Raw genomic sequence first — 27,557 nt, 5'->3', positions numbered from 1 at the left:
GGGGTGACACTTTAAAGCCACTTATGCTTCCATAGTGGTTATGTATAAATGAGAATCAGCCAATTAACATGACTGTAAAATATTATAGCAACATGATACAGGAAAGCAAAGTAATTGCACATAGAAGTTTTCTTGTTTTGCATATTGTCTCAATTAAAATGTTCAACTCCGGCTGAGAGAACTTTGGGGAGATTTGGCATTAAAGACTCTATGCATAACTCGATGCAGTTCCAGCTAAACCTTCCTGGATTTAGTTTTACTACTCTGGCTATTCTTGTTATCTTTAAAGAAGTAACAAAATGTTGACATGTAGGTGGGATAATATAGAAAAATATAGTGTATCTTAAGGTAAATATGGGAACCTTTTCAGGTTTAATGACCATTTACATTGTTAAAATAGATTGAGACACGGTATGAAGCTAGCATTTAGTTCCTCTACAGATTGTTTTGGCACAAGCTCTGTGATAATATAATGCTACAATGTTCTGTTATTTCCCTTATTTGTACTGAGTCATTTTTTAATTGAAACAAGCTTTGTGGTTTTAAAATAAAAAAAAACTAATATTTTACTGTCTGCCTTCCCATAAAATGACTCATTTAATTACTTTTAATTCATAAAGCCAAAATACCATAAGATACCGTAATACAAGGCTGCTTTATCTACGCATTAGTGATATCAATTATAGTATGGTACATTTTAGCTTAGAAAGGGATGTATTTGTATTGCTCTTGAATAAAATATGAAAAGCAAAGCACCCATTAATGAATGACAATCTTTAATGCTAAATCATTATTTTATTTAATAAACATGGTGATTCAAACTGAATTAGAGGGTAAATTTTTCATTTCAATCTGTTTCACATTTGCTACATGAGACAAATTCTCTAACACCTAAAATATAAACTAAATAATTGTAAAACATTTAAGGTGTCATCACAAATAACTTTAAATCAAAAAAATTTTTAAACTAAAATTTTATGTCTTCATATGACTGTTTTTGTTACTATATTAAAGTCATCATAGGTAAAGTTTTTGTTACTATATTAAAGTCATCATAGGTAAAGTTAGAGAAGACCAATATGATAAAATCTGTCCCCTTTAAGGTATAGGATACATATTACGCTATGTATCAGGTACATTATCTCCTGTTTAATGTTGTTTCGTTATGTTGCTGATCAATTAGAGAAAATGCTCGTTTAAAGTTGCGCAATGCTCTCTTATAACATCATTTGTCAGCCACCTGTTTTGTTCACTGCTTGCAGAAAGAGCAGCCCGTTGGAACTAGCTGGTGGGGGCTTGGAACCAGGGTGGACTGGCAGCCCCCCTATCAGCTCCCTAAGTTCCCTGTGCAGCAGCCACCCAGCAGGCTATCAATTACTGGGCAGTTCAGCTGTCCCTCCCCCCGACTCCTCTGTGCTGCTCCTGCCCTCTGCCTTGGAGCTGCTCCCAGGAGCCTCCTGCTTGCTGTGTGTGTGTGTGGGGGGGGGTGCTAATGTCAGGGTGTCCCCCTCCCCCCTGCTTCTACCCCATCTGGAGGGGGGACACGACAGGGCCGAGGACGGAGGGAGCTTGCTGGCAGCAGCTGCTGTCTCAACTTGCTGATCTACTTAAAAAGGCGGTGCATTTAGAGTGAGGTCAGTGTACGTAAAGGGACAATGCGCAGGTCTCTCTCACACCCACGGTGTGTGTCTCTGTCTCTCTCTGCCATGCTGTCTCCCCTCCCTCAATTTGTGCTCCCTTGTAGAGTTTGAGGCTACATTAACAACAATGTAGGAACCCTTGAGGGCTCAGATGAGTTCTAGTTCATCATTTAGCAGTAAGGCATTCCCTGGGAAATATCCCTCTCTCTTCCACCCTCTGAGTTCACCACCCAACCAAGCTTCACAATCATCATTGCTGTGTACAGTATTAAATTGTTTGTTTAAAACGTATAGTGTGTGTGTGTTTACATTAATTCTTATGGGGAAATTGGATTCGCTTAACATCATTTTGTTTAAAGTAGCATTTTTCAGGAACATAACTACAATGTTAAGCGAGGAGTTACTGTATTAAATTGATTCCATAGTCAACCTTTGCTAAAAGCCCAAGTGAATAAATAGGAGAGAAGAGAGAAAATTGTATCAAAGTTAAGTTCCACACTTGCTGAAATATGATAATAGAGGCCATGTGCCAAGTAAAAACTTTTCCAGAGGATCACAAATAAAACTGGGTTAAAAAAAAAAATCTATAATTCCCTATAAGGAATATTAGTCAGTAATTCAAGTGTGTTATGTAATTGAATCATAACATGAAAGGATATCTTTTCTTCTGGAGCATATAGACTATTGCATGGGGTTGATCCTCCCTTGGTTAATTCAATCTGTATAGGTTTTTATGTTCCCCATCACCACAACTGTCAAAAAGAATTGTTGACTAAAGCTTCTTTCTTTCCAGCTTGTGGAACTGAAACCTTGCCCCCTCCGCAGCATGGGGCAGGGATCACTAGCAGGAGGGTCTCAGCCGATTGAAGTCACTAAAACACAGGATTGGGGACTTCAACGGTAGAGTCCAGGGAAGGGTCTTGCGGCCTGCAGCATGCAGGGGGTCAGACCAGATGATCATAATGGTCCCTTCTGACCTTAATGTCTATGAGTCTATGAGGTCTGACTCAACTCCCACTCAAGTGAATGGAGAGATTCCTTTTGACTTTAGTGGGAATCTGGCTGGACACTTTTTAGAGACGGGGTTGAAGTAGATGCATGGAGCATGATAACTCACATCTTCACAGTCCCTTACTTGGAGACCAAGGGTGAAATCCTGGCCCCATTGAAGTCAATAAGAGTTTTTCCATTCACTTTACCGGGGCCAGGATTTCAAGCCAATATTTAATTATAACACTTTGCAAATTAAAGCATCATCAACATAGAGAAGTTAGTGATGGAAAAGATTTATTAAGTCATCTAATGCAAGATTGTCCCTCATAGCATATTTTATGAACTTTATTTATCCATATTTAAGGATCTTAAAGAACTTTATTAGCAATAAGTGTCATAATGCCCTCATCACACGGGGCCACTGAGGCACAGAGGAATTAAGTAACTTACCCAAGGCTGTACAGTGCATCAGTGACAGAACCAGAAATAGAACCCATGGAGTCCTGGTTGTCAGTTTTCTTTTGGATTCACAAACAGAATAGCACTTACAGATCTGGGTTTTTCCTCACACACCAATGTGCACGTGGTTTTTTTAAGTACATACTAAATTTGCTAAACTGTTGAATACATTTATAAGGCTCAATCCTGCCTTATAAAACATAGCACCTATTGCTCTTGTATCTGGCAGGTTTGTTTGAATTTTTTGAAGAAAAAACGGTGTTGGGGGTACACTTACCTCTAGGTAGAGGTATTATCACTTGTACTCGTGTTACCTATTTTAAATACAAGGAATACCCCTAAAACCTGTCCTATCTCTACAATTGCTTTTTAGTGAAGGCCCTATATATGACAATATGCTAATCACTTCCCTTTGTCAGCCTTTAATACTGCTTGGAGCAGACGTATGATTTTTATGTTCATTTATAATTTTAGTACAGTGTGCACAACTGACCTACCACACTGTTTTTTTTAATGCGGCCTTATTAGTTACAAAGCACAATATAGAGGTACAAACTCAAACCAAGCCAGAAATTCCTGCAACAATATTCACAGACTGCAGTGAGCAGAAACAAATAGGTGTCTGTATGAGCCCGTTGGTATCTGCAGTCCCCAGCATGCTCTTTGCTTTAGTGCTGGGAAATCCCCAACTCTGCCTGTAAAGTTTGTAAAGTTTCATAAATGCTGTTGAAAGCCAGTAATTGTTTCTTATTACTTCACAAAATGAGGCAGGCTACAGACGGCATTCAAAGCAGTGTTTACTGACATTGATGTCTGAGCAGGGAGTGCAGGATACATAATTTCCATGTGTGGATGGTTTCATGCTAAAAGACTGTACTGACAAAACTTCTTTGATATGCTCATTTAAGTATTTTGAAAACATTAGCTATCCTTGTTTTAGTGCTTGCATGATTAAATCATACTTTAGTCCAGGGGTCTCAAAGTCCCAGCCCGCGGGCCATCTGTGGCCCAAGAACCTCCCCACTGCGGCCCGTGGAGGACAGACGCATGCAGCCATGCTGCCGGCAATGTCTGCTGCAGGCGCCTCCGCCCCCCACAGCTCCCATTGGCTGGGGGAGAGGGACAGGGACACCATCGCTAGTTGCCAGACAGAGTCAGCCATGGAGGCAGCATCACTTTTTTCCACAATGAATATAAACAAGTCAAAATACCGAACACAACTATCTGATGCACACCTGGCTGCAATCCTGAAGGTTTGAACTGCTCAATCACTCAGGCCAAACATCAACAAACTGACAGAACTGAAACGTTGCCAGGTGTCTGGCAAACCCTAAAAACTCTCTGGCAGGCGAAAAATTGTATAAAGTTGTATGACAGTTTTATTATTTCTAAGAAGTTCAAAATAAAAAATATAAATGTTTTCTTTTCTGAACACAATCTTCAGTGACATTGTTGGCCCGCTGGGAGGATTTGAGCACTGGCACTGGCCCTAAGGTAAATTGAGTTTGCGACCCCTGCCCTAGACTTAAAGAGAAAGGTGCTAAAACATGGAGAGGTAACAATTATGTGTAAAATAATTCTGTTTTCAGTCAGGTGACTGCACAATATTTCAATATCTTTCACTGGTTTCCTTGAGTTCAAAGTAATCACAGCCCTTCAGATGAGATATGTAGACTAAAGAAAACCAACACCGATTGCATGAAAACTCAGGTAGTTTCTGTGGCCATATATATAACCTCACTTGATACCAACTTTCTGTCAGATACTCATATACTAAGGCTAGTATTAGTTCTGTATATGAACTATTGCAACAGGTATTCCTGAACACTGGAAATGAAATGTCACATGGGTGGTTCTTTTTCTTTTAGATTGTTGTTCTTCACTGCACAAATTAACAAACCAACACACTGCAGATTTAAAAAAAAAATGTACAGAGCAATGTAGAGATACAGGTAATAAACTGAACTTACTTAGTTTTGTGGTCTTATTGGATGCTTTTTGCTGACACACAACATCAATATAGTGCACAGGAATAATTTCATATACATTTTATATTTCACACATTTGCTTAAATTTTGTCCTCCAAAGGTAGCAAAAAGCCCCAAAGCAATGGAGTCTCTGTGGATGGTTTTGAAAAACTTATTAATGGAATAGTGTAAATGTGTAGCATGAAATTATTTCTGGTGACATAGTTGACTTCACCATGCTTGTATAAATGTAAATAGGAGGAGAATTTGGTCCTTTGTGTTTAATTTATTATTAACATGGCACAAACAGACAGATATTGAAATCAAACAATTTTTCTTCTAATAGAAGCTTGTCAACTCATGTGACATTTATCAAGAATTCCAGAGTATATTTTTAGGAATATTTTTTTAAAGCCTCTTACAATTACTCAAGCAGCTAGTGCTTTTTGCAAATTTTAGGCTAGTCTGATCTGTTGTTTTAGGGTGTAGTTTCTGTGTTTGGCCCCAAGAGGCCAGTTTTCCACTCATTGAGCCAGCTTATTCTGCTCCAAAGTTGTCTTTTTTGTCCTTTCCTAAAGTTCCATTCCTTTAAGTGTCTGGGGAGTGTGGGATAGAGGTCATCCTCGCCCAGAGAGAGCAACTGTCAACTCCACTTTGCTAGTTTTATGTGGCAGTGAAGGGGTTTCGGACAGGATAAGAATCTCAGGGAAGAGAGCAGGCAAAAAAGGAATCTTGGGAGTAATACCATCTCCCTCTAGGATTGCCAACCCTCCCAGATTGGCTGTGAGTCTCCCAGAATCGGTCTCGAACTCCCCGAGGCTACTGAAACAAATCTGGGAGATTTGAATAGGCTGCTAAAAGTCCGGCAGCACAGCGGCACTAAGGCAGGTTCCCTAACTGCTCTGTCTCCGCGTGGCTCCTGGAAAGGACCGGCACCTCCCTCTGGCTCCTAGGCACAGGAGCGCGCTAGGGGGTCTCTGCACGCTGCCCGAGTGCCAACTCTGTAGCTCCCATTGGACAGGGACATTGCCTGCAGGCATGGGCAGTGCGCAGAGCCGCCTGGCCGCCCTTGAGCCTAGGAGCCAGACATGACGGTCGCTTCCAGGAGCTGCTCAAGGTAAGTGCTGTCTGGCTGGAGCCTGCACCCCTCGCCCCCCTCCCACAACAAAACCGCCTGCCCCAGCCCTAAGCCTCCTCCCACACCTAAACTCCCTCCCAGAGCCTGCAGCCCCTTCTGCACCCAAACCCCCGTCCCAGCCCAGGAAAAGTGACTGAGGGTGGGGGAGAATGAGTGATGCAGGGAGCAGGGATGGAGTGAGCGGGGACAGGGCCTTGAAGAAGGGGCGGGGCCACGAGGAAGCGTGCAGGGCAAGGGAATTTGGGTTTGTGCAATTAGACAGTTGGCAACCCTATCTCCCTCTTCTCGTGGATCTTCCTCCCTTGGGTTAGCAGCTTCTTACAGGCCCAGCTGCCTCCTTCCTGCACAATCGGCATGTTTCAGTGTAGTGGCCGCATCACCTGTGTCTGACATAAACTAACTGATGCATTTCAGCTACTTTAGTGAAGCTCATAAATTGCACAGACTGGAGGCAACTAAGCAAGAGCAAACAGGCCTGCCAAGCCCGCTTTTCAACATGTAGGAAGAGTAGTGAGGGGACAGAATGCCTGGGGCAGAGGGTAGAAATAAGTGATCTATGGTGTGTCCCTCTTTACATTCAGGACAGAAAGAGTAGAACTGCCTCTCACCATTAGGGAGTTGAATTTTCAAAAGTGTAAACAAGTTGTGTTGGTTGGTTGGTTTTAAATCTCCTGACTTTTAAGTCATGAACTGGCTCGTGATTTTTCAAGTCTCTTTGTTGGATCAATTTCACTGTCTCAGTTTAACATCCATATAGTTAAATAACTGCACATTCTTCTTTGTATTTACAAAAGACACTTGAAATACAATATTTTGCCCTGTTAAAAGTATGCTACCTTGCTGGGAAATTGTTATACTGGACTATTTAGTGTTTGGAGCAGTGCTGGCTGTTCTAGTTTCCATAATGTAATCTAGTTAAGCAATCATTTCCTGGGAAGCTTCCAGACTTGCTGAGTCAATAATCTGGCTGACTACCAGGGGGAAAAAAATTATATCTCTACCAAACTAAACACATCAACTAAAGAAGTAGGTGCCCACTGGATAGGATTCTAGCTTTGACAATGGTTTCTAGAAGACATAAGATGTTACCACTCTATCAAAAATACCCTGTTTCCCCGAAAATAAGACATCCTCCGAAAATAAGGCCTACTTACAGTTTTGCCTCTCGTTGTAATATAAGGCATCCCCCCGATAATAAGACCTCCCCGATAATAAGGCATCCACCGATAATAAGGCATTTTTCATTTCTGAAAAATAAGACATCCCCTGAAAATAAGACCTAGCGCATCTTTGGGAGCAAAAATTAATATAAGACACTGTCTTATTTTTGGGGAAACAGGGTAGTTCCCCTTCCTTTCCTTCAGGAGACTTGAAATTGTGTTAGAGAAAAGAATCAGCTCCAGCTATAGAAACAGGCTCTTCTGAAGGCATATTTAAAAACATTTAAAAATCCCTGATAGAAAGGAGGAGACCATGAGTATTTTTGTAGCATCACTGGTAGCCGCATCCCCTCAGAAGGGATCCTTCCTTCTAGCCCAGCATATCTCCTGGGCCCACTTCAAAAACCCCAAAGTGACCTTGATTCTCCCTCTCACCTACCAGCAACTCTTCAAAGTGGTCAGATCCCCATAAGTGCTGGCTCACCCTCAATTCCCAGCCCCTTAGACAGCTAGAGGAATATACTAAGGAAAGCTGCTTCCCTACCTCATCAAAGCTGAAAGAGAAATTTGAGATGATCAAAAAATGGAGAAAAAAAAGTTGATGGATCTTAATTGTTTGAAAGATCCATTGGACCCAGTTCTTTGTTTTTAAAAATGTAATGGATGTCTCTTGGTGGTAGAATTTCTTCCTCTTTGTTCTCATTAAAATTATGCAATTTAGTCCCAACAAAATTCAACTATTTCTTGGAGGTTCACCCCTTTACTTTAATGTGAGTCAGCATAGCTTCCATTAAAGGAATACTGTGCAAGCGCAATCTGCTAGAATTCTTTGAGCATGTTTTTAAAAAACTGAGTAAAAAGATAACTAGATGTAACATATTTGGACTTTCAAAACTCCTTTGCCATAGTCCCTCACAAGAGGCTGTTCAAGAAACTGAATCACAGGGCAAAAGATAAAACTGTGTCAGATTAGAAGTTCTAAAGTTTCTAGTAGAGAAAACCAGAATTAGGAATAAATGGTTATTTTTAAACTAGTTAATATTTGGGTGTCTGAAGGCATCTGGCATCTGTGTTGTGTATTATATAAATTGTTTTGAAAAAGGGAGATGAAGTTTGAGATGGCAAAATGTACAGATGATACAAAGTTTATTTAGCTTAATCAAGACTAGACGGGGTTATGAGGGACTCCAGAGGGACATAACAAAGCTAGGCAACAATAGGATAAGCATATGGTAGGCAAATTCAAAAGAATAGAATAAGGCTTTCAGTATGTAGTTCTAGTGACAAGACTTGTAAATTGAAACTCTAGTTTGTGCCAATAATATAATGAAATGAAAGCAAACTGAATGTTTCTGAATGTTGCTACTCCCCTTCCACCACACTTAAATCTTTCCATCTGTCCCTTCCAATTTAAATAATAATAATAATTAATAAAAACCCAACCATGTCACTGCATGTGAAAGGATCCAAAAAATGTCCACCTTTCAAGACCAAGTCAGACAGTAGGACATTGTGAAAAATGCTCCACAGATGATAGTTAGAAATAAGGCAACCCTTTCAAGGATTAGTTTCTTCAAAAGTAGAAAGTGCTTAGATTAAAACGCAGTGTGGCACATGTATCATTGATTGTGTCCTGTGTGCGCAAAAGGGCAAATCCGGAGCTCAGTATCTGGCCCTGGGAATGGGCAGATGCCTGGGAGGAATGTATCCTTTTCCAGGACACAGCATTGTCCCATGGATGTTATTGAGGCATAATGGCTAAAATATCCTCTGCTTGCCCTTTATACCACCCAAGGGAGAGGTGAAGGCAAGGGGATCCATGTAGCAGCAAAATCTCTAGCCCTTCCTCTGACTTGCCCATTCCTCCTGAATGCTGCCACGTAGAGAACTTGTGTGGAGCGGGGCTCTTTGCCATTCACAGCATGTGCACACACATGTGCACACATTTGCTTGTGCTGCAGAACCAGACTGATTCCCCTGCCAAAGGGCTCACTGTGGCGGTGGAGGGGGGAGGGCCTGTATTTCATAATTGGGCTTGTAAAAAAGTGAGAGTTCATCATGACTTCACTTAAGTTGACACAATCCCATTAACTCTGTGTTCTAGCTGTAAGCTGTTGCTTAGCCCCGTGTTTTTTACAGACCCATTAAGCGCAAATATTTTAAGAGAAACCTACAAAATTCCTTGGAAAATGGATCTATTAACCAAAATGGGAGGTGTTGGCTGAAGAAATGTTTTCACTTTGTTTCAGTCATAGGGAGTTTCACATACCGTCCACACATTACTAAATGTCCTTGCAGAAATGCAGCTGATGAGACTGGTTGACAAAAAGCACATTTTTAAATGTACAAATTTAAAAAAGGCTCTTAAAATTTAAAAGCTGTGGGCTTTTTAAGTATCTGATTGACAGAACAAAATTTGTTTGTTCACTGGAAATGTGAATTCTGGTAAAGAAACCAAAAATATTTTAATTTTCTCCATTTGCCCTTTAATATTCTTGTCAAGCTGTCCTACAGTGGCTCGAGATGGTGAGTAGCAGCCTCAGGGCACAAACCCCAAATTGACTGTGATATCTATGCTTTGATTTGACCAACCAAGTACCAAGTATAAACTCCTCAAGCACTATAACAGCCTAACATGGAGTCACAGACAGTCTTCTTGGGTTGATGGTCTCTTACACCAAAAATCACAACAATATTCAGGTTACTCCCAGTCCCAAAGGACCAGTCACTTACCGCAGGTCAATTGCACTTTAGATCTCATAGCAAAACAATTAGGAAAAGAAAATAAGGGAGTTATTTTACAAGGTTTAAAAAGGTAAACATATGTACAAAAATAAGTTGCAGTCTTAAGTTTCAAAAGGTAATAGAAGCTTTTATAATAAGCAAGCTCTGTATCGGGGTGGCCAAACTTAACAACCCTCTGAGTTGCATATGACAATCTTTAGATGTTTGAGAGCCAGTGCGTGCCTGCTGGGGTTTGGGGCTTCTGCCCCAGAGGAGGCATTTGCGGGGCTCGGGGCTTCAGCCCTACTCTTGCTGAAGCCCCAAGCCCTGGCAGGCACACCCCGCTGGGCAGAAGCCCCTACTCCACCACCCTGCTGCAAGGCAGAGTTCCCGAGCTCTCCCTGCCACCGCCAGTCTGGTAGGTGAGAATGGGGGAGAAACATGGGGGTCTCCAGGAGCCACACTAACTGTAAAAGAGCTACAGGTGGCTCACAAGCCACAGTTTTGCCACCCTTGCTCTATATGTCCCGTAGCGCAACCCATGCTAACATTGGGAATCTTTTGCTTATGCCTGGAAAGCCTTACCCTTGAGTGTCCAAGCAGCTTAGAGTTTCTTCTTGTTAGAGGTTTTTATCCTATTCTCTGAGCAGCCAGATCTCCTCTTCATTGTGGAGGGAGAGCAATCAGCAAAGTCTAATGTTGATGGGTAGAACCCTGCAAATCCATGCATATCCGCTTCAGATCTGCGCATATCCGCATCCGTGGATGCAGATGCGGATATCTGCAGACCATTTTTGCGGATAGTGGATCGGATGTAGATACAACTGCGCAGGGCTCTATTCACCAGCAGTGCCTGGGACTGGGTGGCAGGTCAGAATTTGGATTTTCCAGCACCCACTCACCGTTCCACTTCCTGTCCAGCAGCTCACGCCCCTCAGGCATCCCCACCATGACACAGCAACGCTGGCCGCACTCCCAGTCCCAGGCTTGGCCCGCCAGCTCCTAGGCAGCAGGGCCCGCCCCCAGTGACGGGAATTGGAGCTCATGAGCCCTTGTGAGTAGCACATGATGTGATGCCCCTTCCTTCCAGTCGTCCCCCCCGCGCCGTCTCCTTGATACCCTACCCCCATGCTGTCCCTCACCCCCAATCCACACCCTCGCGCTGTGTCCTCCCTGCAAGACTCCACCCCACAACTCGCTCCCTTCTCCCCACCCCCATCGCTGGCCATTGTGTGACAGCTTGCTGGTGCGGATGCGGATACAGGTAAAAGACAGCTAGTGGATCGCGGGTGTATACTGGTGGATGCGAATCGGATGCAGATCCACATTTTTTTAATCTGCGCAGGGCTCTTTGTTGGAGATAACACCTTCTGTTGGAGACTAGTATTTCACACTTGTTAATGCTTCTCTCCTGTCTATTGATTTACAGTTACAGAACAAAGCAACAGAGGGTCCTGTGGCACCTTTAAGACTAACAGAAGTATTGGAGCATAAGCTTTAGTGGGTGAATGCCCACTTCATCAGACGCAAGTAATGGAAATTTCCAGAGGCAGGTATAAATCAGTCTGGAGATAACGAGGTTAGTTCAATCAGGGAGGGTGAGCTGCTCTGCTAGCAGTTGAGGTGTGAACGCCAAGGGAGGAGAAACTGCTTCTGTAGTTGGATAGCCATTCACAGTCTTTGTTTAATCCTGATCTGATGGTGTCAAATTTGCAAATGAACTGGAGCTCAGCAGTTTCTCTTTGGAGTCTGGTCCTGAAGTTTTTTTGCTGTAAGATGGCTACCTTTACATCTGCTATTGTGTGGCCAGGGAGGTTGAAGTGTTCTCCTACAGGTTTTTGTATATTGCCATTCCTGATATCTGACTTGTGTCCATTTATCCTCTTGCGTAGTGACTGTCCAGTTTGGCCAATGTACATAGCAGAGGGGCATTGCTGGCACATGATGGCATATATAACATTAGTGGACGTGCAGGTGAATGAGCCGGTGATGTTGTAGCTGATCTGGTTAGGTCTTGTGATGGTGTTGCTGGTGTAGATATGTGGGCAGAGTTGGCATCAAGGTTTGTTGCATGGGTTGGTTCCTGAGTTAGAGTTGTTATGGTGCGGTGCGTGGTTGCTGGTGAGAATATGCTTAAGGTTGGCAGGTTGGCAGTTTCTCCTCCCTTGGTGTTCACACCTCAACTGCTAGCAGAGCACCTCACCCTCCCTGATTGAACTAACCTCGTTATCTCCAGACTGATTTATACCTGACTCTGGAAATTTCCATTACTTGCGTCTGATGAAGTGGGCATTCACCCACGAAAGCTTATGCTCCAATACTTCTGTTAGACTTAAAAGTGCCACAGGACCCTCTGTTGCTTTTTACAGATTCAGACTAACACGGCTACCCCTCTGATACTTGAGTTACAGAACAAACACTTCAATAGAACCTTGTAACATAAGGTACAAATACAATAAGTGAGATTAATGCATGCAGCAATTTACAATCACTTCATAAAGTCTAAACACTAAACACATTCTTATAATTCTAGTACCTATTTTAACAATACTAACACACAGATGAGCCAGGGAGTTTCCAGCTATGTATTTATCAGTGTTCATTTGAGATCTAGGGGCCTTTGCTGAAGCTGTCACCTGGTCTGCGGGCGTCACAATTCTGACCTCTGGTCTCTAAAATTACAGCTTGTATGTTCTCTCCATATATTTTTTTTGTAACATGAGACTTTGTGGGAAATGTTAAGTGAGTCACACTTTTGACTGAAAAGAATAAATAAATGTAACTCTAAACTGTCACCTGTTTTTTATATGTAGAACTGCTTCCTTGTGTGCATTCCTAAAGCTCATGAAGGAAAGGGTTAACATAAGGACATAAGAACGGCCGTACCGGGTCAGACCAAAGGTCCATCTAGCCCAGTAGCCTGTCTATCGACAGTGGCCAATGCCAGGTGCCCCAGAGGGAGTGAACCTAACAGGCAATGATCAAGTGATCTCTCTCCTGCCATCCATCTCCACCCTCTGACAGACAGAGGCTAGGGATACCATTCCTTACCCATCCTGGCTAATAGCCATTAATGGACTTAACCACCATGAATTTATCCAGTTCTCTTTTAAACTCTGTTATAGTTCTAGCCTTCACAACCTCCTCAGGTAAGGAGTTCCACAAGTTGACTGTGCGCTGCGTGAAGAAGAACTTCCTTTTATTTGTTTTAAACCTGCTGCCTATTAATTTCATTTGATGACCCCTAGTTCTTGTATTATGGGAATAAGTAAATAACTTTTCCTTATCCACTTTCTCCACGTCACTCATGATTTTATATATCTCTATCATATCCCCCCTTAGTCTCCTCTTTTCCAAGCTGAAGAGTCCTAGCCTCTTTAATCTCTCCTCATATGGGACTCGTTCCAAACCTTTAATCATTTTAGTTGCCCTTGAACCTTTTCTAGTGCCAGTATATCTTTTTTAAGATGAGGAGACCACATCTGTACGCAGTATTCGAGATGAGGGCGTACCATCAATTTATATAAGAGCAATAATATATTCTCAGTCTTATTCTCTATCCCCTTTTTAATGATTCCTAACATCCTGTTTGCTTTTTTGACCGCCTCTGCACACTGCGTGGACATTTTCAGAGAATTATCCACGATGACTCCAAGATCTTTTTCCTGACTTGTTGTAGCTAAATTAGCCCCCATCATATTGTATGTATAGTTGGGGTTACTTTTACCAGTGTGCATTACTTTACATTTATCCACATTAAATTTCATTTGCCATTTTGTTGCCCAATAACTTAGTTTTGTGAGATCTTTTAGAAGTTCTTCACAGTCTGCTTTGGTCTTAACTATCTTGAGCAGTTTAGTATCATCTGCAAACTTTGCCACCTCACTGTTTACCCCTTTCTCCAGATCATTTATGAATAAGTTGAATAGGATCGGCCCGAGGACTGACCCTTGGGGAACACCACTAGTTACCCCTCTCCATTCTGAGAATTTACCATTAATTCCTACCCTTTGTTCCCTGTCTTTTAACCAGTTCTCAATCCATGAAAGGACCTTCCCTTTTATCCCATGGCAGCTTAATTTACATAAGAGCCTTTGGTGAGGGACCTTGTCAAAGGCTTTCTGGAAATCTAAGTACACTATGTCCACTGGATCCCCCTTGTCCACATGTTTGTTGACCCCTTCAAAGAATTCTAATAGATTAGTAAGACACGATTTCCCTTTACAGAAACCATGTTGACTATTGCTCAACAGTTTATGTTTTTCTATGTGTTGGACAATTTTATTCTTAACTATTGTTTCGACTAATTTGCCTGGTACAGACGTTGCCTGATCGCTCGGGGGGAGGGATAGCTCAGTGGTTTGAGTATTGGCCTACTAAACCCAGGGTTGTGAGTTCAATCCTTGAGGAGGCCACTTAGGGATCTGGGGCAAAATCAGTACTTGGTCCTGCTAATGAAGGCAGGGGGCTGGACTCGATGACCTTTCAAGGTCCCTTCCAGTTCTAGGAGATGGGATATCTCCATTAATTTATTTATTTATTATTTATTTAATTTATTAGACTTACCAGTCTGTAATTGCCGGGATCACCTCTAGAGCCCTTTTTAAATATTGGCGTTACATTAGCCAACTTCCAGTCATTGGGTACAGAAGCTGATTTAAAGGACAGGTTACAAACCTTAGTTAACAGTTCCGCAACTTCACATTTGAGTTCTTTCAGAACTCTTGGGTGAATGCCATCTGGTCCCAGTGACTTGTTAATATTAAGTTTATCAATTAACTCCAAAACCTCCTCTCGTGACACTTCAATCCATGACAGTTCCTCAGATTTGTCACCTACAAAAGCCAGCTCAGGTTTGGGAATCTCCCTAACATCCTCAGCCGTGAAGACTGAAGCAAAGAATCCATTTAGTTTCTCCACAATTACTTTATCGTCTTTAAGCGCTCCTTTTGTATCTCGATCATCAAGGGGCCCCACTGGTTGTTTAGCAGGCTTCCTGCTTCTGATGTACTTAAAAAATATTTTGTTATTATCTTTGGAGTTTTTGGCTAGCCGTTCTTCAGACTCCTCTTTGGCTTTTCTTATTACATTCTTGCACTTAATTTGGCAGCGTTTATGCTCCTTTCTATTTGCCTCACTAGGATTTGACTTCCACTCTTTAAAGGAAGTCTTTTTTATCTCTCGCTGCTTCTTTTAGATGGTTGTTAAGCCATGGTGGCTCTTTTAGTTCTTTTACTGTGTTTCTTAATTTGGGTATACATTGAAGTTGGGCCTCTATTATGGTGTCTTTAAAAAGCGCCCATGCAGCTGTCAGGGATTTCACTTTAGTCACTGTACCTTTTAACTTCTGTTTAACTAACCCCCTCATTTTTGCATAGTTCCCCCTTTTGAAATTAAATGCCACAGTGTTGGGCTGTTGAGATATTCTTCCCACCACAGGGATGTTGAATGCTATTGTATTATGGACACTATTTCCAAGCAGTCCTGCTATAGTTACCTCTTGGACCAGCTCCTGCGCTCCACTCAGGACTAAATCTAGAGTTGCCTCTCCCCTTGTGGGTTCCCGTACCAGCTGCTCCATGAAGCAGTCATTTAAAGTATCGAGAAATTTTATCTCTGCATTTCGTCCTGAAGTGAAATGTTCCCAGTCAATATGGGGATAATTGAAACCCCCCACTATTATTGAGTTCTTAATTTTGATAGCCTCTCTAATTTCCCTTAGCAATTCATCATCACTATCACCGTCCTGGTCAAGTGGTCGATAATAGATCCCTAATGTTATATTCTTATTAGAGCATGACATTTCTATCCATAGAGATTCTATGGAACATGTGGATTTGCTTAAGATTTTTACTTCATTTGATTGTACATTTTCTTTCACATATAGTGCCGCTCCCCCCCCCCCATCCCCTGCACGACCTGTTCTGTCCTTCCGATATATTTTGTACCCCGGAATGATTGTGTCCCATTGATTGCTCTCAGTCCACCAGGTTTCTGGGATGCCTATTATATCAATATCCTCCTTTATCACAAGGCACTCTAGTTCACCCAGCTTATTATTTAGACTTCTAGCATTTGTGTACAAGCACTTTAAAAACTTGTCACTGTTTATTTGTCTGCCCTTTTCTGATGTATCAGATTATTTTTTATGTGAATGTTTATCATCTGATCTGGCCCCTACTTTATCCTCTCCCATCCTCTGCTCCTGACTATAACCTGTACATTCTCTATCTCTATCTATATTCCCTAAGAGAAGTCTCTGTCCAATCCACATGCTCCTCTGCAGCAGGCAGCTTTCCCCATCTCCTAGTTTAAAAACTGCTCTAAAAAACTGCTTTTTTAATGTTTAGTGCCAACAGTCTGGTTCCACTTTGGTTTAGGTGGAGCCCATCCTTCCTGTATAGGCTCCCCCCATTCCAGAAGTTTCCCCAGTTCCTAATGAATGTAAACCCCTCCTCTCTACACCATCGTCTCATCCACGCATTGAGACTCTGAAGCTCTGCCTGCCTACCTGGCCCTGCACGTGTAACTGGGAGCATTTCTGAGAATGCCACCACAGAGGTCCTGGATTTCAGTCTCTTCCCTAGCAGCCTAAATTTGGCCTCCAGGACCTCTCTCCTACCCTTCCCTATGTCATTGGTACCTACATGTACCACGACCACCGGCTCCTCCCCAGCACTACACATAAGTCTGTCTAGATGCCTCAAGAGATCCGCAACCTTCGCACCAGGCAGGCAAGTCACCATATGGTTCTCCCGGTCATCACAAACCCAGCTATCTACATTTCTAATGATCGAATCTCCCAATACTAATACCTGCCTTTTCCTAGCAACTGGAATTCCCTCCCCTGGAGAGGTAACCTCAGTGCGAGAAGCAACCCCAGCACCGTCTGGAAGGAGGGTCCCAACTATGGGAAGGTTTCCCTCTGCTCCCGTTGAATGCTCTGCTTCCCTGGGCCTTTCATCCTCCTCAACAGCGCAGGGGCTGTCTGACCGGAGGTGGGACAATTCTACAGTGTCATGGGAAGCCTCATCAACAAACCTCTCTAACTCCCTTAGCTCCTCCAGTTCCGCCACCCTTGCCTCCAAAGTCCATACGTGGTCTCTGAGGGCCAGGAGCTCCTTGCACCGAATGCACACATACGCCACCTGCCCACAGGACAGGTAATCATACATGCTACACTCAGTGCAATAAACTGGATAGCCCCCACTCTGAAGCTGGGCTTCTGCCTGCATTGTCTCCTAGTTAATGAAGGGGTTGTTTAAAGCAAGAAGTTTTGAATGTAGTTTGGTTTATAGGTTTTAAGGGGAATAAAGGGTATAAGATAGACCCGGCAAGGGATCCGTGCTCCCTTCCTGCTCCCCTTCTAAACTCCCTTGCGAAACTCCCTGTTAGCAGCCCATGTTCACAAAAACTCCCTGGTCGCTTGTGTGCTGTTTTATAAAGCCCTGGCCTGGGTGAATGCCCCGCCCCCTGATTAAGGCTCAGCCAATTACCAGAGGCTTCTAGCCTTCAGACCTTCCTTTGAAGCTCACAGCTTCCAACTGCCAGCCACAGCACACAGTCCTTCAAACAAACAGACTGACAAACAACAAGCTCAGCACACAGCAAGTAACCCCCAAACACAAACTACAGACAGTCACTTACTCCAAGGGACCTGTATTTGCTCCTCCTTCACCTGGAGAACTCCCTTGCGAAACTCCCTGTTAGCAGAAGCTCTTTTTTTTTTTTTAATATTGAGATATACCTATCTCATAGAGCTGGCAGGGACCTCAAAAGGTCAATCGAGTCCAGCCCCCTGCCTTCACTAGCAGGACCAAGTACTGATTTTTGCCCCAGATCCCTAAATGGCCCCCTTAAGGATTGAACTCACAAGCCTGGGTTAGTAGACCAATGCTCAAACCACTGAGCTACCCCTCAATTCTCCATATTAGACCTTTTGCATGTACTTGTAACTGCATGTAAAACTTTGCCAACCCATAGGATAGAACTTGATTTCTGTCTGTGCTGGAAGGATCAAATATTTCTTTCTGCTATACTCCATGGATTGGAGCAAGTGTATGATGGCCATGTGTAGCTGAGTCATAAATTAGAAAAGAAGGGGAACGGTGCAGATATTTCCCTGAGTTTACAAGAGTGCACCGCACAAACAAGGTACAGTTGAGATTCTAGATGAATTTGGGGATCATGACCCACTAGCAATGAGCAGCTCTAAACTGGGAAACAAGCAGATTTCTCAACAGTGCAAAAAGAAATGAATGCTGCTCATAGGATAGAAGCTAGCCAGCTTTTGGAGGGATGTGATGATTTTTCACAGGGGACCTGTATTGAAGACACACAGTAAGGAAAACATTGGCAAAATGGACAACTGCTCAGCTGCCCCCCTCCTATTGGAGCTTTCTAGCTCAAGGTGCTGCAGATCCTCTGTGCTCCTGGATTCTCAGATAGCAAGATGCAAAAAAGAATACTTTCACCTTTTGCTGGCCAGGAGATTGCATAGAGTCCTCTCAGATACAGACCTTGCTATAGTAGCCTATATTATTGTTGTTATTTTGAGGATAGACAATTACAGCAAGCTAAATCTGAAGGTAACTTTGAAGGCCATTCTGATGCTTCAGTTAGTACAATGTACAACTGCCTGTCTTTTAGGTAGGGCAGCTTGCTAGGGCATGGCACCTGTGATCTGTACTCTATATTACCTGCCATTCACTTCCAGGTGCCATCAAAGTGCTTGTTACTATCTGCTACATCTTAAATGACCTAGCCCTCATTAGTTAGACCCAACTTCTACTGCTCTGCTTTAACTGGAAACTGTAGATATGTTTCAGCTGTCTTTCGTGTCATAGGGAGAAGTTAATGTAAGCAGTGGCCAGAGCAATTCTCCATGTCAGACCTTTTGCTATGAAATATGATCCTACCATATAAATATCTAAATACTTTTAGAGGAGAAGATAGGCTACAACTTTTTGTTCAGATTTTTCTACCAGCTGCCGTTCTCAGCCCCTCATGGATCATTTGAGGGTGGCTAGTTTGATTATATGAAGGTTGATAAATAGAGCAAATAGAAAAATGGAAATTAGTTTTCGATGGAAACATTCTAAAAAAATATTTTAAAAAATTAAAAATCTTGTTTTTCTTTTTAATTTTCTGCATTTTTTTCTTCTCAGTGTTTCACTAAAACAGATTCTCAAAAGCAGCTTTAGGTTTAAAAAAATTACTCTACACTGAAAATGTTACTGAATTTTTTTTGGATTATGATTTCTTGCTAAAGAGCCAAAATGTTTCTGATGAAACATTTAATGAACATTTTCCATAAACATTTTCATTTTGGCCAAAAAGCCATTTGTAATTGAAAAATTAGGCTTTGACCAAATTTTTAACCAGCTCTTACCATGAAATATATGCTCCAAGCTTTGGGAAAGATGGTGTTTGATACCATTCTAATTTATGGAAAGTGGACTCAGATTTGGGTAGGCAGCATGCTTACTGTACATTTTACTAATCATGTTTTTATTTAGGAAGTTTTAACAGATTTACAAATCGTAGCCATGTAAATACCAGAGGCAACAACAATAATTATTGCAATAGTGAGCTTTTGTTTAAAGAAGCCTAGCAGTTACTGGCAGATGAAAGATTAATTCTTCATTTCCTTTTGTGTGACCATTTCTGCTAGGCAGCTTTAGGGGGATTACCAAAGGATCAGTGGGTAATAAATAGGGCTGTCAAGCGATTAAAGCGATTAATTGTACTGTTAAGCAATAATAGAATGCCATTTATTTTAATATTTTTGGATGTTTTCTACATTTTCAAATATATTGATTTCAATTACAACACAGAATAGAAAATGTACAGTGCTCACTTTATTTTTATTACAAATCCTAGCACTATAAAAAAGAAATAGTATATTTCAATTCCCACATTACAAGTACTATAGTACAATCTCTTTATTATGAAAGTTGAACTTACAAATGTAGACTTGTGTAAAAAAAAAATTGAATTAAAAAATAAAACAATGTAAAACTTTAGAACCTACAAGTTCACTCAGTCTTACTCCTTGTTCAGCCAATCGCTAAGACAAATAAGTTTGGTTACATTTGTAGGAGATAATGCTGCCCACTTCTTGTTTACAATGTCACCTGAAAGTGAGAACAGGCATTCACATGGCACTGTTGTAACCAGCGTTGCAAGATATTTACATAGCAGATGCACTAAAGATTCATATGTCCCTTCATGTTTCAACCACCATTCCAGAGGACATGCGTCTATGCTGATGAAGGGTTCTGCTCGATAATGATTCAGAACAGTGCAGACCAATGCATGTTCATTTTCATTGTTTGAGTCAGATGCCACCAGCAGAAGATTGGTGGTTTTTTGTTTGTTTTTGTTTTTGTTTTTTTTGGTGGTTCGGGTTCTGTAGTTCCCCATTGGAGTGTTGCTCTTTTAAGATATCTGAGTGTATGATCCACATCTCGTCCCTCTTAGATTTTGGAAAGCACTTCAGATTCTTAAACCTTGGGTCGAGTGCTGTATCTATCCTTAGAAATCTCACATTGGTACCTTCTTTGCGTTTTGTCAAATCTGCAGTGAAAGTGCTTAAAATGAAAAACATGTGTTGGGTCATCATCCGAGACTGTTATAACATGAAATATATGGCAGAATGCAGGTAAAACAGAACAGGAGGCATACAATTCTCCCCCACGGAGTTCAGTCACAAATTTAATTAATGCATAATTTTTTAACGAGTGTCATCAGCATGGAAGCATGTCCTCCGGAATGGTGGCCGAAGCATGAAGGGGCATAGGAATGTTTAGTATATCTGGCACGTAAATACCTTGCAAGGACGGCTACAAAATACCAATGAATGCCTGTTCTCTCTTTCAGGTGACATTGTAAATAAGAAGCGGGCAACATTATCTCCAGTAAATGTAAACAAACTTGTTTGTCTTAGCGGTTGGCTGAACAAGAAGTAGGACTGAGTGGATTTGTAGGCTCTAAAGTTTTACGCTGTTTTGTTTTTGAGTGCAGTTATGTAACAACAACAAAATCTACATTTGTAAGTTGCACTTTCACAATAAAGAGATTGCACTACAGTACTTGTATGAGGTGAATTAAAAATACTATTTCTTTTGTTTATCATTTTAACAGTGCAAATATTTGTAATAATATAAAGTGAGCACTGTACACTTTGTATTCTGTGTTGTAATTGAAATCAATATATTTGAAAATGTAGAAAAACATCCAAAAAAATGTAATAAATTTCAATTGGGATTCTATTGTTAAACAGTGCAATTAACACTGTGATTAATCGTGATTAATTTTTTTAATCGCAATTAATTTTTTGAGTTAATCGTGTGACTTAACTGTGATTAATCGACAGCCCTAGTAATAAATAGCCAATAATTTGTGATATTTGATTACAGATTACACCTCAGTACTCTTTAATGACTGAGCATGTCCACCATATATGCATATATTCTCATAAATATGTATATATAACATGACTGGTGTGAGATACCATTGAAACGGTATCTATACACTGAGGTTGCTGGTCCTCTTTTCCAAATCAAACCCTCATTCTCTGGGGTAATTGTTCTAATCATGTCTTAGGAAAGTTCTCGGCAAAGATAGAAAAAAATTAGGTGTTTTTTATTTTGGTCAGCCACCATCGCTTCTATTAGAGTTAGTTTTCTGTAGAAAACAGCTTTTCGAGAAAGTTGAGACCCATAATGCCTAAGTACTGGTACCAAAGGAGAGTGGACTAGTTAAAGTTAGTTTTGTTCTCTAAATAAATTTTTAAACTTTCTTTGCTGAATAGCTGGACTGCAATATGTATTCCATGCCTTTCCTGGTCTTCAAAACTTTCTGTGTTGTGATATGAGTTAAGATCTGGATTGTCTGCAATGGTTGTAATTGGTGAGAGAAAATAACTTATTTTATTTCTAGTTCTATCCCAAACCCACAGAGTAGCCTTTTCTAAAGGATGTGTATATATTTCTGGAGGATGTGATTTTCTTTAATAATCCATGGTAGCCTAATGAAGTGAACACTGCTGCAGTTTTCTTGTTCAATACAGACCCAGTGTCTGGTTTGGTAGAGCGCGCGCACACACACACACGCGCGCTCTCTCGCTCTCTCTCTCTCTCTCTCCCAGGCCACTTACTGCTTTGAGCTGGCTGGCTTCGTAGCACCACAAAACAGCTAGCTCACCCTGTTTAATGTGCCTCTGCAAATAGCTGCACTCACTCTTGGTCTTTTCTTTTTCCATATACATTCTAACATCATCCTCTGTATTCCTGCTAGGATTTTATCTGGGATGATGACAGGAAGATTTTGAAACAAGAGAGAAATCCGTGGCAAAATGTTCATTTTGACTGTGGCTGTTCTTCCCAGCCACGAAATTGCATACTTCCCTTTCGCACTCCAGATCTTATTTTCATTTGCTGTAATGGTTTGACATTTAAATCATTGAGCTCTTCTAGGGTGTTTGAGATCTGAATTCCCAGGTATCGTATACAATTCGTTGCCTATTTGTACCTAAATGTTTTCTGTAGGAACAACTTCTCAGAGTCTGGCAAAATTATAGTTGGCATTTAAGATTTGGCATAATTTACTTTAAATCCAGATGCTTTCCCAAAGTCATGGATTTTCGGGTAAGATTTGGTTTTTGCTTAGCTATTTATAATTACATTTTAAGATTAAAGACTTTTTAATTTTTGTGGCAAGTGGGCTTGAACCTTACATTCTTTAAAAATCAGTGACTAACCTAGATGTGTCTAAAATGTTTCTTCTCTGTGTATTTACAGCAAAAGACACCATCTGAATCATTCATTGGGCGAGAGAAGAGGTCAAATTCGCAGTCCTACATTGGACGACCTATTCAACTAGACAAGATTTTACTTTCCAAGGTTAAAGTGCCTCACACTTTTGTCATCCACTCCTACACACGGCCAACAGTGTGCCAGTACTGTAAGAAGCTTCTCAAAGGGCTTTTTAGACAGGGCTTGCAGTGTAAAGGTAAGTGTGATCAACAATATGCTAATTGCATCATTACAAGTGAAGACCAGAGAATTTTTAATAATACTATTTTTTTCAGGCTGTAATCTGAATTTATTAATAATTGTGTGTACAGTAATTTGTAATTTATATAAAACATCAATATAGCTATCTTTTTCTTGGTTCACTGCATTGTTTTAATATTTTTATGTGTGTTAACAATTTACAGGAATCAAGTGGAAGAACCCGTTCAGGTGCATAATAACTGAATATATGAAACATCAATAATAACAGTTCAAAATATGTACCATGTAGTGTTAGAGTCGTACTTATATTTTGGTTGTGATGATCATAATCCCTCATTGATCAGATAGCTGTTGCTGTCATTAAAGTGTCTTTAAGGCCTCAATCTTGCAAAGACTCCTGCTTAAAGTTAAGGACCTAAGGATTTGTCTTGATTATGATAAAAGGATGTGGATTTTATAAGAACATGTTAGCTAGCATATTCTGACTAATGTGTTTTAAAACTCTAACATAGACAAGGAAAGTAGCGTGTTAGCACGTGTTAGCTGGTCAAATTGAAACTTAGGCTAGGAGTTCAACTTGATGAGCTGGCACATACTAAAATAGCGGTCTTGTGGCTGCTTTTATCTTAGTGAAGACAACCTTAAATTATCCACAGTTAAGTCCCTCTTGTAATGTTGAGCAGCATACTTTGAAATCAGCTGTTTAAGGCTATGTCTACACTGTGCACCTTACAACGGCGCAGCTATGCCGCTGCAGCCATGCCATTGTAAGGTACAGTGTAGCCGCTCTTTGTCGCCGGGAGAGAGCTCGTTTAGCGTTGCCAGTGTAGACTACCTCTTAGGCTTTGTCCACACCGACACTTTTTGTCGTTAAAACCTTTGTAGTTCAGGGATGGTTTTTTTCACACCCCTTAGCGACAAAAGTTTTAATGACAGAAGTGCCAGTGTAGACAAAGCCTAAGGGCTAGTTTACACTGACAATGCTAAAGTGCTGCCGCGGCAGCCTTTAACATGGCTTGTGTGGTCACGGCGCAGTGCTGGGAAAGAACTCTCCCCGCACTCTAAAAAACCCACCTCCAGGAGAGGCGTAGCTCCCAGTGCTGGGAGCACTGTCTATACTGGCGCTTTAAAGCACTGGAACTTGCTGCGCTCAGAGGGATGTTTTTTCACACCCCTAAGCGAGAAAGTTGCAGCGCTGTAAATTGCCGGTGTAGACAACCCCTCAGACTAGGGCCTTGTCTAAAGTCAAAGTTATACCAGTTTAACTAAAGATGTGGTTGTAAACTGACTTAAACTAGTGCAAAAACTGCCTGATCTGCAGTTCACTCCCTGGAAGGACGAATAAAGGTCTTTAAACCAAGCCCTCGGGTCTTTGCATGGATAAGGCTAGGACTTCACCTCCATTCTGAACAAGCCCCCACCCAGATTGCCATAACTAACACCTCCTCCTCCCCCACCCACCTGCCAGGAAAACTTCTAGTGTGTGTATCCTGTGAGTTGCATTGGCAACTGGCATGTGGCCAGCATAGCATTCTCTGGCCACCTCAGGTTAACTTCCCATTAATCAAATGACAGAGATGGTAACTTTTATGTGTAGAACTGTAATTATATCAATGAAAAAGGGAAATCAACAAAATTATCTCCTTTTTTTTTAAATCAGATTGTAGGTTCAATTGTCACAAGCGCTGTGCACCTAAAGTGCCAAATAACTGCCTTGGTGAAGTAGCCATTAACGGAGGTACGTTATCTTCATGACTGTTACTGTCTATGTTTAAACTAACAATTAAAGGAAGGAGGAGTTTTGTAAAGCAATTTGGAGAAAGAGTTTTTTCCCATTGCCTTAGCATGGCTTTTGCTTTATAATATTTCTGTTTATGTATTGAAGATGAAGTGTGGGAGGAAACCCACTGGTGGTTCATATTTCATGTTCATCAAAAGGGGTTCTCCAAGATATTTAGCACCTGTAGATAGGCACAGCTGTACCATATTGGCAGAACAAACAGCAGGCTATGACCATAAAACGTTTCACTGAGTGTAGGCTATCAGCAGCATACATTTTGCGGGGTATCAGTGGCTGCCAAAAAACTTCCAAACCCCTAGGCAATAAAAGAGGGCACTTACCTATCGGAGACAAAACACGAATTGTATTTTACTCTGGGAAGGAACATGTGTTTACTGTAGGATAATCTTCCTGAGCAGAAATGTATACCTGAAAGAACTGGGAAGGCCCTCCAGGAAAAAAATTCTACCCCTTCCTGTTGGCATGATGCTCAGTACATCAACTGCCTGCCAGAAATGAAAGCTTGAAAATCTGCCCACTTTCCCCTGCATGTGGTGTAAGTTTTGTGTCAAGCGCAGGAATGTAGGGATAGGCTTGACAGACGGCACTGGGAGAAAAGAGGGTGGTTTTAGATTAGTTGCTGATTACTTTGAAAATGTCATTTTCCACGAGATAAGGTAAGAAAAAATGTGGTCAAGTGTTACATTTCCTAATGCATGTTGCAATATTTTAAGTTGTCAGCTTGAACTCTTCATAACTTAAATAAAGTACACACAAGGTTTTTATTAAACAATTTCCTCTGTTAAACCTTGTTTCTTAATTCTGTGCTTCACTAAACAGATATTGAGAGTAAAATAAAGATTTTTTAAAAATAAATGTTGGATAAAGTGTCGTTAAACTAGGGAAAACTGACTATAAAAATGAGACTGTTCAATGTTTATTGCTAGTTGGAGAGGGTGAAAATGATGGTGAAGGTTTTAAAAAATAGCTAGTGATTTTGAGTGCCCAACTTGAGACAACTTATTAGGGGCCTGATTTTTCAGAAGGTGAGCGCTCAAAAATTTCTATGGTCAGGCCCCTATTAAGTGGGCACCCAAAACCTCTGGTCATTTTTTAAAATCTTGGACAAGATGTATACTTCAATTCACCATAACCACTCCTGCAATATATCTCTGTTCGGTCAGGGTAACTGGGGATGATGCCCAAGTAAGGAAGAACACAGCATAATTTTCAAATCTAAGGGCCAAAAATATGCTGTAAATTGTTCATATGTTAATTTTATTGATGATGTTATTGATTCTTCTCTATAGAGAACTTCCAGTTGCTTTTAAAAAATTAATCTATGCAGCTTTTCCAATCCAACTTCTATTTTGACAGTGCAAATACCTATGAGCACAGAGCTACGTGGGGTCAGAGAGGGACCATGAGTCACGCTGCTGTCTGGCTGGGGGTACGTAGGGCAGTGCTAAGGAGAAGTGTGGTGTTAAGGAGTTGAGCTACAGGCAGAGAGTGAAACAGGTGCTGTTTTTCAAGAGCTGGGGTGAATGACCAAGGCACTCCCTTAGTTGCTCCTTAATCACTGCCTGAAACCACCTGCTTCCCTCGCTGACAGCTGCAGTCCATTTCCCAGTCACTCCAGCCTTTCCCTTTGGAAAAGTACCATGCTGCTTTCACTGACTTCCCTCCTACATGTGTGTCTGGTGCCAAGCCGATGACAGGCACATGGTGCTATCTCTGTGGAAACGATAGAGTGAAGCAAGCTTGTCTGAAGCTGCTGCTGGGGAAGGAGGCAGACAGTGTATAGAAGGTGCTGACAGGAAGCCAGTTCTCTCTTCCCCAAGTACAGCTCTTCAGAAGCAGGGCTCAGCCATCTGCGGCTCCTGTCCCCCTATACAGTATCTGCTTAATGTTGCTTTCCCCCAGTACCTAGTGAGTTCTCCATCACCCGTCCACACCCAGCATTAGGACTCTGTGTGCTGCATCCTAGATGCAGGAATGTAGGGCCCCACTACAACAGGAAGTTTCATCCTTGTATCTCATTGTATTTGTTTAAATAGAGCCTTGGATAGGTATCTTTCTAATACTTTAAATATAAATAAATAAATAAAAATAAAAATGTCACTCTGCCCATCTGCTCTGTGATGCTTCTCCCCCAGAATAGCAATTGAAGGCTGGAGCTATGAAATTCAAAGTATGATTTCATTAATAAACAAATTGAACACTGAATGTGAGAGATTATTTTTAACCACTTGTGGGTTTATTTACATAAAGATTAAAAATGCTTAAGTGTTGGGGAAAAAACAGAGCCCCAGACCTTAATGTGCCATCCATGGCCATATGATTACATCTGCCAAAGATGGAGTACAATATGTTCCTTGCACAGCCACATATAAATGATTAGAATCCAAACTGTATTAAACCATTGCCTCTGAGTTGAATGACTAACATACCTAATCGTCTGCCACAGTGATCTTTCCTCCTCTCTCTTCCCCTCCAACCCCTTGCCATTTGTGTGAAGTTGATTGACAGGAAAAGCTTTCATGTTCTCTTTCTTCAGTGGGCATCCTTTACTGTCAGACTGACTTTATTACCTGACATTTGAGAAGAGCCTCCCCCATAGATAGAATGAGTGGGTCGTTGAGAATGCGCAGTCTTCCAGGTGATATTTCCCTGTCTC

General features: G+C 41.4%; 1 protein-coding gene across 3 annotated transcripts in view; it reads left to right on the top strand.

The window, feature by feature from the left end:
• Positions 1-27,557, top strand: part of PRKD1 (protein kinase D1) — a 316,426-nt gene that overhangs the window by 253,710 nt on the left and 35,159 nt on the right. For all 3 annotated transcript variants that reach the window (XM_054027843.1, XM_054027842.1, XM_054027844.1), the window contains 2 exons: positions 22,885-23,095; positions 24,761-24,838. In XM_054027843.1, coding sequence (XP_053883818.1) covers positions 22,885-23,095; positions 24,761-24,838 — 289 coding nt within the window. The remainder of the gene's footprint in view (positions 1-22,884; positions 23,096-24,760; positions 24,839-27,557) is intronic.

Source organism: Malaclemys terrapin, chromosome 4 (genome assembly GCF_027887155.1).
Source record: "Malaclemys terrapin pileata isolate rMalTer1 chromosome 4, rMalTer1.hap1, whole genome shotgun sequence".
NCBI lineage: Eukaryota > Metazoa > Chordata > Testudines > Emydidae > Malaclemys > Malaclemys terrapin.
Note: the sequence above shows the minus strand (reverse complement) of the source record. Positions and strands in the feature narration are given on the sequence as shown.